General features: G+C 47.7%; 1 protein-coding gene across 3 annotated transcripts in view; it reads right to left on the bottom strand.

The window, feature by feature from the left end:
• LOC121582682 (unconventional myosin-XVIIIb) overlaps nucleotides 1-16952 on the bottom strand; it is a 53463-nt gene extending 36511 nt beyond the window's left edge. For 2 of the 3 annotated variants that reach the window (XM_041898670.2, XM_045225014.1), the window contains exons 1-4: nucleotides 3075-3165; nucleotides 2783-2994; nucleotides 2498-2640; nucleotides 5-105 (exon numbers count right to left, since the gene is read on the bottom strand). In XM_041898670.2, coding sequence (XP_041754604.2) covers nucleotides 5-105; nucleotides 2498-2640; nucleotides 2783-2921 — 383 coding nt within the window. In that variant the 5' untranslated portion in view covers nucleotides 2922-2994; nucleotides 3075-3165. Of the gene's footprint in view, nucleotides 1-4; nucleotides 106-2497; nucleotides 2641-2768; nucleotides 2995-3074; nucleotides 3243-3642; nucleotides 3756-6384; nucleotides 6449-6827; nucleotides 7302-8097; nucleotides 8236-9296; nucleotides 9448-16808 lie in introns of those variants that run through there. The other variant, XM_045225015.1, reaches the window with a different exon arrangement.
• Between the last annotated feature and the right edge of the window lie 966 nt (nucleotides 16953-17918).

Here is a 17918-nt window from a genome sequence, read left to right as displayed (position 1 = left end):
GTACCTCATCTCTGTACTGAGTCCAGCCAGCATCTGGGAGAAGACCAGGAAGTTACTCTCTCCCTCCATCTTCTGACACACCCTCCACTTCTCTAACATCATAGTCTGGAGGAGAGGAGAGAGGAGAGAGGGATGAGGAGAGGAGAGGAGAGAGGGAGGAAGAAATGATCGGACATTGAGACAATTATATTGTACATAGCAGAATTGGTGCATCTGCAGCTCCGTCCTATCATTTCGTATCATTTCCTCCCGGCCGGCTCGGTCCTCCCCTCCTGCTCCGTGGCTTGACGACTCATTGCGAGCTCACAGAACAGGGCTCCGGGCAGCCGAGCGGAAATGGAGGAAAACTAGACTCCCTACGGACCTGGCATCTTTTCACTCCCTCCTCTCTACATTTTCTTCATCTGTTTCTGCTGCTAAAGCCACTTTCTACCACTCTAAATTCCAAGCATCTGCCTCTAACCCTAGGAAGCTCTTTGCCACCTTCTCATCCCTGCTGAATCCCCCCCCCCTCCCTCTCTGTGGATGACTTCGTCAACCATTTTGAAAAGAAGGTTGACGACATCCGATCCTCGTTTGTTAAGTCAAATGACACTGCTGGTCCTGCTCACACTTCCCTACCCTATGCTTTGACTTCTTTCTCCCCTCTCTCTCCAGATGAAATCTTGCGACTTGTGACGGCCGGTCGCCCAACAACCTGCCCGCTTGACCCTATCTCCTCCTCTCTTCTCCAGACCATCTCCGGTGACCTTCTCCCTTACCTCACCTCGCTCATCAACTCATCCTTGACCGCTGGCTATGTCCCTTCCGTCTTCAAGAGAGCGAGAGTTGCACCCCTTCTCAAAAAACCAACACTCGATCCCTCCGATGTCAACATCTACAGACCAGTATCCCTTCTTTCTTTTCTCTCCAAAACTCTTGAGCGTGCCGTCTTTAGCCAACTCTCTTGCTATCTCTCTCAGAATGACCTTCTTCATCCAAACCAGTCAGGTTTCAAGACTGGTCATTCAACTGAGACTGCTCTTCTCTGTGTCATGGAGGCTCTCCGCACTGCTAAAGCTAACTCTCTCCTCTGCTCTTGTCCTTCTAGACCTGTCTGCTGCCTTTTATACTGTGAACCATCAGAACCTCCTCTCCACCCATCTCCGAGTTGGGCATCTCCGGTGCGGCTCACTCTTGGATTGCGTCCTACCTGACCGGTCGCTCCTACCAAGTGGCGTGGCGAGAATCTGTCTCCGCACCACGTGCTCTCACCACTGGTGTCCCCCAGGACACAGTTCTAGGCCCTCTCCTATTCTCGCTATACACCAAGTCACTTGGCTCTGTCATATCCTCACATGGCCTCTCCTATCATTGCTACGCAGACGACACACAACTAATCTTCTCCTTTCCCCCTTCTGATAACCAGGTGGCGAATCGCATCTCTGCATGTTTGGCAGACATATCAGTGTGGATGACGGATCACCACCTCAAGCTGAACCTCGGCAAGACAGAGCTGCTCTTCCTCCCGGGGAAGGACTGCCCGTTCCATGATCTCGCCATCACGGTTGACAACTCCGTTGTGTCCTCCTCCCAGAGTGCGAAGAGCCTTGGCATGACCCTGGACAACACCCTGTCGTTCTCCGCTAACATCAAGGCAGTGACCCGATCCTGCAGGTTCATGCTCTACAACATTCGGAGAGTACGACCCTACCTTACACAGGAAGCGGCACAGGTCCTAATCCAGGCACTTGTCATCTCCCGTCTGGACTACTGTAACTCGCTGTTGGCTGGGCTCCCTGCCTGTGCCATTAAACCCCTACAACTCATCCAGAATGCCGCAGCCCGTCTGGTGTTCAACCTTCCCAAGTTCTCTCACGTCACCCCGCTCCTCCGCACACTCCACTGGCTTCCAGTTGAAGACCATGGTGCTTGCCTACGGAGCTGTGAGGGGAACGGCACATCCATACCTTCAGGCTCTGATCAACCCTACATTGCGTTCATCCACCTCTGGCCTGCTGGCCCAACTACCTCTGCGGAAACACAGTTCCCGCTCAGCCCAGTCAAAACTGTTCGCTGCTCTGGCACCCCAATGGTGGAACAAGCTCCCTCACGACGCCAGGACAGCGGAGTCACTCACCACCTTCCGGAGACATTTGAAACCCCACCTCTTTAAGGAATACCTGGGATAGGATAAAGTAATCCTTCTACCCCCCCTTACCCCACCCCAAAGAAAGAAAAAAAACATATTGTAAAGTGGTTATCCCACTGGCTATAAGGTGAATGCACCAATTTGTAAGTCGCTCTGGATAAGAGCGTCTGCTAAATGACGTAAATGTAAATGTAAATGCAGAATAAGCAATACACTTTCATAATGGGCAACATTTTGAGTGTGTGTGCTTATAGGTGTGTGTGTGTGTGTGTGCGTGTGTGTGTGTGTGTGTGTGTGTGTGCGTGTGTATGCATGCGTGCCTGTGTGTGTCTGAGTGTGTGTGCTTGTATGTGTGTGTGTGTGTACCTGTAGGTGTCCGGCAGAGGCCAGTCCAGCATGGTTGAAGTCCAGAGAGAGAACCATGGCGAATCGAGACGAGGCGTCACTGTGCTGAGAGCTCACACACCCAAACGACCTCAGGACTGTAAACACTGCCTGGATACGCTCCACTGGACACACAGACACAGATGGAGAGATAACATTATACACACAGTGTGCTATTACCTCACACACTTCATATACAGTATACACCAAGGCTTCATATCACATGACATTCAGCATGCACGCAGGTAGGCACACACAGGTACTAACCACTGATGCTGTCTCCCGGCGGTGCCAGCCTGTTTGAGGAGTGTGTGTGTGAAGGCTTGACAGGAGGTGGTCTTGCCTGTGCCGCTGCGTCCCACCGCACACACACTCTGGTCCCTCCGCGTGCCCACCATGGAGACATAGACACGCCTGACTAGAGCGGCCAGGGCAGGGGGAGCGTCCCACACATTGTCCCCACGACGGGAGCGAGGGGTCTGGGGAGAGGAGACATCAACATTCCCTTATCATCTGGTTCCAATGGAACTACAGGAAAATAAGGTGTGTGTGTGCTCACCTTGCCGTGTTGGTTCAGCGGAGGCCAGAAGTTGAGCAGGTTGGGTCCTGCATGTGTGAGAGGCAGGCTGGCTTTAGCTCGACTGGTTAACGTGTGGAGCGCTCCACACTCATTCACACTCTGCAGTTCACTCAAGTCCTCACACAGGTCCAACTCAGAGGGATTCAACTAGAGAGAAAAAGAGAGGGACAGAGAGAGAGAGAGAGAGAGAGAGTATTGTTATTGTTCAATGGTTATATTGACCATTGATTATTGTTATTACTGCTGTCCCGTTGACAATATTGATTGTTATTATTTTAATTATGTTAATATTGTAAATATCCAAAGTAAGCATTGGCAATATGTACATTGTCACGTCATGCCAATAAAGCAAATTGAATTTAATTGAATTGAGAGAGAGCGAGAGAGAGAGAGAGAGAGAGAGAGAGAGAGAGAGAGAGAGAGAGAGAGAGAGAGAGATGTCAGACAGGAGAGATATTGTAGAGAGAAAGACCATGTGAGAGAGGGATGGAGAGAGAGAGGAAGGAACAGAGAGAGGGTAAAGGAAAGACTGAGGAACTGAGAGTACCTTGTGGATGTCGTGCTCCATGACATCATGCAGTGTTCCATCTGTCTCCATTCTGACTCTCACTAGGCCTGCTGGGAGATCTGGGGTTCCCTCGTCTGGCTTCAGCTGAGTGGCTGGAACGCAGAACCCACCAATCACAGACAAGCTCAGTATAAACCTACCAATGGGAAGTCTCAGGACAAATCCATTAGTCACAAAAAGATTACTTTGATTGATTTTTATGCACGTAAAGCCATACAGTATAAAAAAAAAGCATGAAAGCTGTGATGGAAACAGGAAGTGTCGGTACAATTTCAGAAATGTCGACAGACAATTTGTTTGTTCAACATGGTGGGATCTTTTAGTGTCTGTAAAATGAATTATGCAACAAATTGCGATTGGAAACAATTTCTTGCGCAATTGTTAATAGAATAACCATAATATCGAGGTACATTTGAAGTCATACATTGAAAGATACACTATGCATACCGAAAGTATGTGGACACCCCTTCAAATTAGTGGATTTGGCTATTTCTGCCACACCCGTTGCTGACAGGTGTATAAAACTGAGTACACAGCCATGAAATCTCCATAGACAAACATTGGCAGTAGAATGACCTTACAGTCATAGGATGCCACTGTCATAGGATGCCACCTTTCCAACATGTCAGTTCATCAAATTTCTGCCCTGCTAGAGTTGCCCCTTTCAACTGTAGGTGCTGTTATTGGGAAGTGGAAATGTCTAGGAGCCACGAAGTAGTAGGCCACACAAGCTCACAGAACGGGACGCCGAGTGGTTCGTAGCGCGTAAAAATCGTCTGTCCTCAGTTGCAACACTCACTACCGAGTTCCAAACTGCCTCTGGAAGCAACGTCAGCACAAGAACTGTTCATTGGGAGTTTCATCAAATGGGTTTCCATGGCCGAGTAGCCGCACACAAGCCTAAGATCACCATGCGCAATGCCAAGCGTCGGCTGGAGTGGTGTAAAGCTCACCGCCACTGGACTCTGGAGCAGTGGAAACACGTTCTCTGGAGTGATTAATCACACTTCACCATCTGGCAGTCGGACGGACAAATCTGGGTTTGCCAGATGCCAGGAGAACGCTACCTGCCCCAATGCATAGTGCCAACTGTAAAGTTTGGTGGAGGAGGAATAATGGTCTTGGGCTGTTTTTCATGGTTTGGGCTAGGCCCCTTAGTTCCAGTGAAGGGAAATCTTAACGCTACAGCGTATAATGACATTCTAGACGATTCTGTGCTTCCAACTTTGTGGCAACAGTTTGGGGAAGGCCCTTTCCTGTTTTAGCATGACAATGCCCCCGTGCACAAAGCGAGGTCCATACAGAAATGGTTTGTTGAGATCGGTGTGGAAGAACTTGACTGGCTTGCACAGAGCCCTGAACTCAACCCCATCGAACACCGTTGGGATGAATTGGAATGCCGACTGTGAGCCAGGCCTAACCGCCCAACATCATGGCCCAACCTCACTAATGCTCTTGTGGCTGAATGGAAGCAAGTCCCCGCAGCAATGTTCCAACATCTAGTGGAAAGCCTTCCCAGAAGAGTGGAGGCTGTTATAGCAGCAAAGGGGGGATCAACTCTATATTAATGCCTATGATTTTGGAATGAGATGTTCGACGAGCAGGTGTCCACATACTTTTGGTCATGAAGTGTATGTTGTGTGGATGAAATACATTATATGATGAACTTCACAGGGTGGTGAAAGTGAACAGTGATGAGCTTGATGCTCCTTTCCAATAAATATCATGGGTCTTCATTTGTATGCTAGTGACATGATGATGATTCACTTAGCTGCCAATTAACAAATAAGAATGGTCTTGCTCTTATTCATCTCATCATATAACCTGTCATCTTTATCAGCAATCTGTTGTCTAGAGAACATGAGCAAAAACCAGACTGGGCAAGTTTGCCCTTTATTGCAACAGTTTGTGTGAAAAACCATCGATAGAGTGGAAAATGCTATGAAAAATCATGGTACATGATAACTTTAGCGCAAAAGTGTTTTTTATGTGCACTACGTCATCACACACAAACCTTTTATCCGCAACAAGTCAGTTTTGATGGAAAAAGCGCAAATTTTTTAATGCAGACTTTATTATATTCGCATGAAAATCAGTTGCAAATTGGATGGAAACCTAGGTAGTGAAAGGGATGCAATCTTCTACAGTAAATACAGTAAGCACTGTATATTTGTCCCAAAATGATTTATTGTTGTTTTTGTGGAGAGAGATTAAGTCTTAGTGGGTTTCCTGGTTGTGGCTCTAGTCTGTATTCTCAGTATTGTTCTCAGTATTACTCCCACAGCACAGCTACACAGGGATTACCAGGCAGGGTTTATGTCCCAGGGGCTTTAACTTTGATATGCATCCCTAATCTTTGATCACCAGTGTGAGTGTGTGTGTGTGTGTGTGTGTGTGTGTGTGTGGGGGGGGGCATATGAAAAACTAATAGGATTAATGCTGAGTGGCTAGATATTCTACAGTAAACTACACTAGAGTACATCAAAATACTGCTATAGTACATCAAATACTATTGGTATAGTATGTCAGTTTACAGTATACAGTATGTCTTGGATACTAGTAGCTGTCAAAATGTCTCCCGCAGTATGAAGGGTTGGATACAGGAGGACAGTGGTAAAGCAAGGTACTATTAATACACCAACCAATGCAACCCAATACCTCAGGACACACAGCAGAGTCTACCACACTACATCACCATTACACTACATTATCACCACTTACCTAGGGAGAAGCCCTCCTTGTGGACGTACCACACAGTGCCGACCTCATACCACACATCCCTCACCTGAGAGAGAGAGAGAGAGAGAGAGAGAGAGAGAGAGAGAGAGAGAGAGAGAGAGAGAGAGAAAGAAAGTGAGAGATGCAAAATTATGTGTATTCTACGGCATGCAGTGTGTGTGTTCTGTGAGTAAGTGGAGGTTCCAGTATGTGTGTGTGTGCATGTCTGTGTGTTGGGCGTGTGTGTTTGTCAATGCGCATGTGTGTGTCTAACAGGCCTGCTACATTGTTTTCAATGTAACCTGGGAGTAAGCAGCACGGCTCTGCGAGAGGCTCCATGTGCTGCTTTTGCGATGCCCCAGTGGAGCAAGTATGTAAGGGAGTGTGTGTGTGTGTATATGGTATGCACAGTAGATATCCTATGATAGGTCCACGTGACATCATACCTCTTTCCTCTTGTGTTCTGTTAAGGTGGTGTCTGCTTGTTGCCCCTCAGGCTCCAGTCTCTCTTCTATCACTCCCTCTTTCTTCTCCTCTTTCTGCTTCTCTTTCTTTCCTTCCATATTTGGCTTCTTGGCATCATTTGTCACCTTCTCTTTCCCTGACTTCACTTCCTGCCCCTGCTTCTGTGGCTCTGATGTAACTTCCTGTTTTTGCTTCAACTGCTCTGATGTCATTTCCTGTTTCAGTGGCTCTGAGGTCACTTCCTTTTTGGCTGTGTCCCCCAGGGGTGGGCTCTTGAGGTCGGGTGAGAGGATTCGCCGGGGCGAGGAGGTCTTGAGATCTGATTGGTTGGAGTGGCGGCCTTGCTCTCCGTTGACCAAATGCTCATTTCGTAGGGCCATCTCAGCCTCCAGGATTGGTGGAGTCTGGTCCGGGAGGAGGAACTGCTGCACCAGGTTGTCACTCAGTTTACTGGGCTGGAAAGAAACAAGATGGGCGCCACCACGGTAAGTAAAAACACAAGGCACCCTGCTGCCTTTACTTCACCATTGGCTGACTTGCTATTGTCCCTCTGAAGCAACAGGTTAAGCCCTTCCAATTATCTCTCTCTCCTTCTACCTCCACCCTTCCCTCCATCATTATCTCTCTCTCCTTCTACCTCCACCCTTCCCTCCATCATTATCTCTCTCTCCTTCTACCTCCACCCTTCCCTCCATCATTATCTCTCTCTCCTTCTACCTCCACCCTTCCCTCCATCCTTTTCTCTCTCTCCTTCTACCTCCACCCTTCTCCATCATTATCTCTCTCCTTCTACCTCCACCCTTCCCTCCATCATTATCTCTCTCTCTTCTACCTCCACCCTTCCCTCCATCATTATCTCTCTCTCCTTCTACCTCCACCCTTCCCTCCATCATTATCTCTCTCTCCTTCTACCTCCACCCTTCCCTCCATCATTATCTCTCTCTCCTTCTACCTCCACCCTTCCCTCCATCATTATCTCTCTCTCCTTCTACCTCCACCCGTCCCTCCATCATTATCTCTCTCTCCTTCTACCTCCACCCTTCCCTCCATCATTATCTCTCTCTCCTTCTACCTCCACCCTTCCCTCCATCATTATCTCTCTCTCCTTCTACCTCCACCCTTCCCTCCATCCTTTTCTCTTTCTACCTTCTCCTCTTTAATCTCTACTTCTTTATTTTAGTTTCCCTCCCTCTCTCTCCATCCCCCTCCTTCAATTCCACTCTCTTTCACCCCTTCATCTCTCTCTCTTACCGCCTTCTCTTCTTTGACCTCAAGTTCTTTTAGTTTGGTCTCCTTCTCTGTCTCTCTGACCAGCTGTTTGAGGAAGCCTCCTGGTAGGGCTGACAGAGGAGGGGGAGGAGAGGTGGGCTCTTCCTTCTTCTCCTTTATCTGTAGAGTGGAATGGAGGGATGGAGAGGGTAAGACTGATATGACAGACACAGGCCTTGTTCAAATACAAATGTACACATTCATCCTTTCATCCTTGAAGAAAAGCAGATGTATTTTCACAGTATGTATTTGAACCTATATTTGACAGTTCATGTAATTTGAACAGGGCCACAGACCAATGCTTACATGCAGAGTCAGATATACTGTTAGAAATAGATGCAATACAGTCTATACTCAGCACAGGCTCAACAGCTATATACTGTAATAGCAGGATAGCTCACACACCTTCACACACACACACACACACACACACACACACACACACACACACACCACGCACACACACACACACACATGCTAGTGTGGAACAGCAAATATAATCTACTTTGAGGACTGCAGATCAGTTGAGTTCACAGAGTTTCCTCTTGGCCACAAACAGGTGTGAATTTCTGACACAGATTATATGAACGGTGTGTAATAACTACTTAACAACTAGTGAATGACTGGTTCATTACTGGTCCATTAATACCACCAGAGGTAATGGTCAGATTAGATTAAACCTGCTGTTACTGTGGAGACAGGAGGGCAGAAATGTCAGCAGGACAACTCTCCTCTCTCTCCTGTCCTCTGCTCAGATGTGGTCTAAAGATGTTACTGGTCCATAATGCTAACATATAGATACAGAAGAATGACATTGGGATTGGTAATAGAGAGAGGAGTGAATTAAATGATTCATTGAGTGAGTGAGTGAGTGAGTAAGTGAGTGAGGAAGGAAGGTAGGGAGGGGGTGTGTGATGCTCTGGTTACTATATGTACACACAGGAGTGTTTGTATTTGCAGATGGGACATGCAAAGCAGGGTGTCGGACATGCAGTAGCCTACACATAGAACAACAAATCCAGAACACACACAGGCTGATAATTCTAGAATACAAACATCATCAACATGACTCACTAGAACACACATTAAGTGAACACATGACTAGAACACAAACAGAGTGAAGACCATTCCAGACTATTCTAGGACACAAATGCCTCATGCCACATCATCTCTGCACCTCCCTTCTGCTCCCAGAGCTTTAAGCGTGAGGAAAGTGCCATGGCAATGGCTGCTGGGGGAGGAATCAGGCGTGAGGGGTCAAACAGTCAGAGGTCAGCCAAATGTGATGTCAGAGTGGGGGTGGGACAACACATAAACGGTGACACTGTGAACCTGGGATGGAGAGAAACAGGAATGAGAGAAAGAGAGGGATGGATAGAGGAAATAAAGAGAGAGGGAAATTCACTCTTATTTTTTATATCTACTACCTAATATGTTTCTTTGGCTGTCCCCATAGGAGAACCATTTGCAGAACCCTTTTTGTTTCCAGGTAGAACCCTTTTAGTTCCAGGTAGAACCCTTATCGGTTCCATGTAGAACCCTTTCCACAGAGGGTTCTACATGGAACCCAAAAGGGTTCTACCTTGACCCAATAAGGCTTCTCCTATGCGGACAGCCGAAGAACCCCTTTGGAACCCTTTTTTCTACGAGTGTAGGGATGGAGAGAAACAGGCAAAGTGAAGACAGAGGGAAGATGGCGAGAGAGATAGAGATGGAGATTGAGAAAGTATACATTGAAATATACACTTTCGGAAAGTATTCAGAGCCAATCACTTTTTCCACATTCAATTAAATTGATTAAATAAAACATTTTCCTCATCAATCTACACACAATACCCCATAATAACAAAGCAAAAACAGGTTTTTAGAAATGTTGGTAAATGTATTACAAATAAAAAACAAAAATACCTTATTTACATAAGTATTCAGACCATTTGCTATGTGACTCAAAATTGAGCTCAGGTGCATCCTGTTCCCATTGATCATCCTTGAGCTGTGTCTAAAACTTGATTGGAGTCCACCTGTGGTATATTCAATTGATTGGACATGATTTGGAAAGAAACACACCTGTCTATCTAAGGTCCCACAGTTGAAAGTGCATGTCAGAGCAAAAACCAAGCCATGAGGTCAAAGGAATTGTCCGCAGAGCTCCGAGATAGGATTCTGTTGAGGCACAGATCTGGGGAAGGCTACCAAAACATTTCTGCAGCATTGAAGGTCCCCAAGAATAAAGTGGCCTCCATCATTCTTAAATGGAAGAAGTTTGGAACCAGCAAGACTCTTCCTAGAGCTGGCCACCTGGCCAAACTGAGCAATCAGGGGATAAACTGAGCAATCAGGATGGTGACCAAGAACCCGATGGTCGCTTTGACAGAGCTCCAGAGTTCCTCTGTGGAGATGGGAGAACCTTCCAGAAGGACCACCATCTCTGCAGCACTCCACCAATACGGCCTTTATGGTAGAGTGGCCAGACGGAAGCCACGCCTCAGTAAAAGGCGCATGACAGCCCACTTGGAGTTTGCCAAAAGGCACCTAAAGGACTCTCAGACCATGAGAAACAAGATTCTCTGGTCTAATGAAACCAAGATTGAACTCTTTGGACTGAATGCAAAGCGTCACTTCTGGAGGAAACCTGGCACCATCCCTACGGTGAAGCATGGTGGTGGCAGCATCATGCTGTGGGGATGTTTTTCAGCGGCAGGGACTGGGAGACTAGTCAGAATCGAGGGAAAGATGAACAGAGCAAAGTACAGAGAGATCCTTCATGAAAACCTGCTCCAGAGTGCTCAGGACCTCAGACTGGGGTGAAGGTTCACCTTCCAACAGGACAACGACCCTAAGCACACAGCCAAGACAATGCAGGAGTGGCTTCAGGACAAATCTCTGAATGTCCTTGAGTGGCCCAGCCAGAGCCCGGACATGAACCCAATCTCTGGAGAGACCTGAAAATAGCTGTGCAGCGACACTCCCTATCCAACCTGACAGAGCATGAGAGGATCTGCAGAAAAGAATGAGAGAAACTCCCCAAATACAGGTGTGCCAAGCTTGTAGCGTCATACCCAAGAAGACTCAAGGCTGTAATAGCTGCCAAAGGTGCTTCAGCAAAGTACTGAGTAAAGGGTCTGAATACTTATGTAAATGTTATATGTACGTTTTTAATTTTTAATACATTTGCAAAAATGTCTAAAAACCAGTTTTTGCTTTGTCATTATTGGGTATTGTGTTTAGATTGATGAAAAAAACAATTTAATCAATTTTAGAATAAGGCTGTAACGTAACAAAATGTGGAAAAAGTCAAGGGGTCTGAATACTTTCCAAATGCACTGTATATACAAAGGTGCTCTTGTCCTTCTAGACCTGTCTGCTGCCTTTGATACTGTGAACCATCAGATCCTCCTCTCCACCCTCTCCGAGCTGGGCATCTCCGGCGCGGCTCACTCCTGGATTGCGTCCTACCTGACCGTTCGCTCCTACCAAGTGGCGTGGCGAGAAGCTGTCTCCGCACCACGTGCTCTCACCACTGGTGTCCCCCAGGGCTCAGTTCTAGGCCCTCTCCTATTCTCCCTATACACCAAGTCACTTGGCTCTGTCATATCCTCACATGGCCTCTCCTATCATTGCTATGCTGACGATACACAACTAATCTTCTCCTTACCCCCTTCTGATAACCAGGTGGCGAATCGCATCTCTGTATGTCTGGCAGACATATCAGTATGGATGACGGATCACCACCTCAAGCTGAACCTTGACAAGACGGAGCTGCTCTTCCTCCCGGGGAAGGACTGCCCGTTCCATGATCTCGCCATCACGGTTGACAACTCAGTTGTGTCCTCCTCCCAGAGTGCGAAAAGCCTTGGCGTGACCCTGGACAACACCCTGTCGTTCTCCGCTAACATCAAGGCGGTGACCCGATCCTGCAGGTTCATGCTCTACAACATTCGGAGAGTACGACCCTGCCTTACACAGGAAGCGGCACAGGTCCTAATCCAGGCACTTGTCATCTCCCGTCTGGATTACTGCAACTCGCTGTTGGCTGGGCTCCCTGCCTGTGCCATTAAACCCCTACAACTCATCCAGAATGCCGCAGCCCGTCTGGTGTTCAACCTTCCCAAGTTCTCTCACGTCACCCCGCTCCTCCGCACACTCCACTGGCTTCCAGTTGAAGCTCGCATCTGTTACAAGACCATGGTGCTTGCCTATGGAGCTGTGAGGGGATCGGCACCTCTGTACCTTCAGGCTCTGATCAGTCCCTACACCCAAACGAGGGCATTGCGTTCATCCACCTTTGGCCTGCTGGCTCCCCTTCCTCTGCGGAAGCATAGTTCCCGCTCACCCCAGTCAAAACTGTTCGCTGCTCTGGCACCCCAATGGTGGAACAAGCTCCCTCACGACGCCAGGACAGCGGAGTCACTCACCACCTTCCGGAGACATTTGAAACCCCACCTCTTTAAGGAATACCTGGGATAGGATAAAGTAATCCTTCTACCCCCCCGCCCCCACCCCATAAAAAAAAAGAAAAAAAAAACATATTGTAAAGTGGTTATCCCACTGGCTATAGGGTGAATGCACCAATTTGTAAGTCGCTCTGGATAAGAGCGTCTGCTAAATGACGTAAATGTAAATGTAAATGTAATGTATGTGGACACCCCTTCAAATTAGTGGATTTGGCTATTTCAGCCACACCCGTTACTGACAGGTGTATAAATCGAGTACACGGTCATGCAATCTCCATAGACAAACATTGGCAGTAGAATGGACTTACTGAAGACCTCAGTGACTTTCAACGTGGCACCGTCATAGGATGCCGAGTGCTGAAGCGCATAAAAATCGTCTGTCCTCGGTTGCAACACTCACTACCGAGTTCCTAACTGCCTCTGGAAGTAACATCAGCACAAGAACTGTTCACCATCTGGCAGTCTGACGGACAAATCTGGGTTTGGCGGAAGCCAGGAGAACTCTACCTGCCCGAATGCATAGTGCCAACTGTAAAGTTTGATGGAGGAGGAATAATGGTCTGGGGCTGTTTTCCATGGATTGGGCTAGGCCCCTTAGTTCCAGTGAAGGGAAATCTTAATGCTACAGTATACATTCTAGATGATTCTGTGCTTCCAACTTTGTGGCAGCAGTTTGGGGAAGGCCCTTTTCTGTTTCAGATGACAATGACCCCGTGCACAAAACAAGGTCCATACAGAAATGGTTTGTCGAGATCGGTGTGTAAGAACTTTACTGGCCATCGAACACCTTTGGGATGAATTGGAACGCCGACTGCGAGCCAGGACTAATCTCCCAACATCAGTGCCCGACCTCACTAATGCTTGTGGCTGAATGGACGCAAGTCCCCGCATCAATGTTCCAACATCTAGTGGAACGCCTTCCCAGAAGAGTGGAGGCTGCTATGGCAGCAAAGTGGGGACCAACTCCATATTAATGTCCATGATTTTGGAATGAGGTGTTCAGCAGGTGTCCACATACTTTTGGTCATGTAGTGTATGTTGAGCAGTGTTTTTCAAACAGTAAGTTCAGAAACACGTGTAATGGTGCACCATGTTTTCTGGTGACATGTAGTAACCACTGTTGACAACACATGATGAAACACCTCACGATGTGGTGGAATACATAACAGGTGGCAGATCACTCAACACCACCCACACACAAATCAGCTGTCTCTCAGAAATATCAGTCCTTCTAGTGAAGTCATAAGCACACAAACACTCTCACATATCTAGACAACTGCACAACCTCTCACAAACTACTGTTTCTTCTCCCACCAACACACTCCCAACCTGGGTCTCATGTACAGCTCTCCTTTCCTCTGGTTTCAGCCTGACTCAGCTGTCCGATCCATTGGGCTTTTCAGACACACACACCCCTACACCGCTGGGCCTTCGGCCCCCTGGGCCCAGATTCACAAAACCTTCTTAAGAAGAAATATCTTCTTAACTGCCATTTTTCCTTATCTAGTGACTTAAGAAGAACGTTAAGCAAAGTTACTATTCATCAAAAAGGTTATTGGAAATGTCCTTGCGCTATTTCTTATGTTTCTCCTTAAGCAAAAAGTTAAGAAGAAATTAGATTCTTAAAATAAAGTTATTGGAAATGTTCTTAATTCCAAGATAGCTAAAGCCTTGTCTTAAACTCAGGGCGGTGAGAGACAAAACTCATGAAAGCAATTGAACATGTTTAATTCACTCACAAACTTCACCTGAAAGTTTCAGTATTGATTATTTTAAACCCAAGAACATGTTTTAGAACAGTAATCTCAGTAAGAAATTTGCTAACATGATTGCCATTGCTAGCTAGATAGCTAGCTAAAATGGTTGCCTAGCAACAAACATTTGTAAGAAGATATTTGAGAAGTTCGTAAGAAAATCCTTCAATCTTAAGATCTTGTTGAGGAATTGCACTTACCTTTTTTTTTCTTAAGAAGCTTAAGTTTTTGCATAAGAAGTGTTTTGTGAATCTGGGCCCTTGCCCTTACAGACACACCCACTACCTCCAGCTCCTGTCTGGAGCACCTGCAGGCATGAACAAACAAACAAACACACAAACAAACAAACAAACAAACAAACAAACAAACAAACAAACAGACAGACAGACAGACAGACAGACAGACAGACAGACAGACAGACAGACAGACAGACAGACAGACAGAGACCTGTAGAGGATGTCAGTTGGGTGAAGGGCAGTTCAGGTGGTGTGTATGGTGTGGAGGGAGAAAAGGCTTTAAGATTTCATGAAAATATTGGGTATTGCAAGTATAGTATCTCCAAGGTCAGAAAGACTGTGGCTGGTTGGTTTAGGAGTATGACACACAGACAGACAGGCAGGCAGACCTGTTGTGGACAGTCTCTGATCAACACAACACCAATGAAGCCTACGTCAACTCACCTCTGAGGGTGATGATGTAGGTTAGTATGACATCCAGACCGTCATCCTAATAGATATTTATACTTCAGTGTTCACCTGTTGACTCACCACAACACATTTCTGGGTGATATGAAAGCAACCGTTTTAACTGTGTCAGATCTGTTCCGCCATGATGCTGTGTCCATGGGATGTTCCCGGGAACAGTGGCTCAATTCCGGTGGTTTCCAAACTTTTATCTCACACCTGAAGCGACTCCAATTTTCTTGTCCCACCAAATCAGTAGTGACAACCCTGTCAACTTGACAGAACATGACCTGACCCCATCCTATATGGGGAACTCTGTTATATTCTGCCTTCAACAGCAGTCACACTTTCAGGCAGCTACTGTACACCAGGCCCTCTACCCTGTCCTCTCCTCTACCCTACCCTCTCCACTTTCCTCTACCCTCTTTCCCCTACCCCTCTCCTCTACCCTCTCTTTCCCCTACCCCTCTCCTCTACCCTCTTTCCCCTACCCCTCTTCTCCACCCTCTTTCCCCTAACCCTCTCCTCTACCCTCTTTCCCCTACCCCTCTCCTCTACCCTCTTTCCCCCTACCCCTCTCCTCTACCCTCTCTTTCCCCCTACCCCTCTCCTCTACCCTCTTCCCCCTACCCCTCTTCTCCACCCTCTTCCCCTAACCCTCTCCTCTACCCTCTCTTCCCCTACCCCTCTCCTCTACCCTCTTTCCCCCTACCCCTCTCCTCTACCCTCTCTTTCCCCTACCCCTCTCCTCTACCCTCTTTCCCCTACCCCTCTTCTCTACCCTCTCTTTCCCCTACCCCTCTCCTCTACCCTCTTTCCCCTACCCCTCTCCTCTACCCTCTTTCCCCTACCCCTCTCCTCTACCCTCTTTCCCCTACCCCTCTCCCCTACCCTCTCTTCCCCTACCCCTGTCCTCTCTCTCTACCCTACCCCTCTCCTCTACCCTCTTTCCCCTACCCCTCTTCTCTACCCTCTTTCCCCTACCCCCTCTCCCTCTACCCTCTTTCCCCTCCCCCTCTCCTCTACCCTCTTTCCCCTACCCCTCTCCTCTACCCTCTTTCCCCCTACCCCTCTCCTCTACCCTCTTTCCCCCTACCACTCTCCTCTACCCTCTCTTTCCCCTGCCCCTCTCCCCTACCCTCTCTTCCCCTACCCCTGTCCTCTCTCTCTACCCTACCCCCTCTCCTCTACCCTCTTTCCCCCTACCCCTCTTCTCTACCCTCTTTCCCCTGCCCCTCTCCCCTACCCTCTCTTCCCCTTCCCCTGTCCTCTCTCTCTCCCCTACCCCTCTCCTCTACCCTCTTCCCCTACCCCTCTTCTCTACCCTCTTTCCCCTACCCCTCTCCTCTACCCTCTCTTTCCCCTACCCCTCTCCTCTACCCTCTTTCCCCTCCCCCTACCCTCTTCCCCCTCTCTCCTCTACCCTCTCTTTCCCCTACCCCTCTCCTCTACCCTCTTTCCCCTCTCTCCCCTACCCACTCTCCTCTACCCTCTCTTTCCCCTACCCCTCTCCTCTACCCTCTTTCCCCCTACCCCTCTCCTCTACCCTCTTTCCCCTGCCCCTCTCCCCTACCCTCTCTTCCCCTACCCCTGTCCTCTCTCTCTACCCTACCCAGCCCTTCTTCGTCTCTTTCCCCCATCCTCTCTCTCCTTTTCCATTAACCTGCTCTCCCCTATTTGTCCCTCAGTCCAAAGATCCACCCAGGGCTCTATAAATAAAGTTATGAGAACAAACTCTCTGTCTCTGTCTTATATTCTCTGGCATTTCACACAAATACACACTAAACTCAAAGTTCACCTACCTTATGATGGCTATTACTCAATACAGGAACTCCAAATGTACTGGTTTATAATCCCAATCCTGCGAGGCCAAAGAGAGAGGCTCACTGTCCCACTGTCAAACAGAAACACACACCAACACACACACCGACACACACACTCAGACAAGCCGAATGGGGCACCCAGCAATGCAGTCAGAAATAGAGTGACACAGACAGCCATCTCTCTCAAACACTCACACTCTCACACCTCACACACACACACACCCTGTTCTATTATTATGACACACACACAGATAAGGGAGGCAGCTGGCTTGCCACCAGATTGAGCTATAAATATAGTGGGACTGGGGGAGGTGGTAGGGGATACTACCCTGTTAGGAAAACTGGACGCTAGCAAATGACAGGGGAGAGTGAGAGGGGAGAGAGAGAATACAGTTGGGGTAAAGCAATGGGGTAAAAGATGATGCTGTAGCAAACTAAGGCATCCTGCATCTTAATTTGTCTAAGGTTTACACTTTAGGTCTAAACAACCCAACAGATAAATTGCATATAGAAACTGAGGCAAGAGAGGGGAAAGATGGAATGAATGTATTGTCTATTGGGATTTGGACATAAGAGTGATGGATTGCTGTTGATGTTGTAAGACTGAAACACACACACACAACCAAGCCCACAGCCCATTCCATAGCATCAGCTAGAAAAAGCCATGCATCTCTGTCTTGGGTTAGGTTAATCCCTAACTCTTTTCCAAACCTTAACCTAATTCTCCTAACCTGCTACGTTACTTCTCCTAGCCTGCTGCGTAAGTTCACCTAACCTGATGCGTAAAGTAAATTCTGGCCAATTCTGACATAAACTGTATCCCATCTAGTCAAAACTGTTCTGACCTGACTGACAGCTACAGCTGAGAGAGGAAGAGCCTCATAGATCAAGACAGGGGATTGGATTAAGATGGCCCAGTTCACCAGCGAGGAGGAGATTGCACCAGGTGAAAAGTAATTCCATTCGTTTTGTAACCGGGCTGCCTCCAGGGATGAGCTGGGTGCCTCGTTCAAAGCCGAGTGCAAAGTCGATACAGAATAAAGTGACATATGTCAAATACGTCGAGTAATGATTTATGATTCTGAGTTT

This window comes from Coregonus clupeaformis, chromosome 15, assembly GCF_020615455.1.
Source record: "Coregonus clupeaformis isolate EN_2021a chromosome 15, ASM2061545v1, whole genome shotgun sequence".
NCBI lineage: Eukaryota > Metazoa > Chordata > Actinopteri > Salmoniformes > Salmonidae > Coregonus > Coregonus clupeaformis.
The sequence above is the reverse complement of the archived record's forward strand: the minus strand, read 5'-3'. Positions and strand labels throughout refer to the sequence as shown.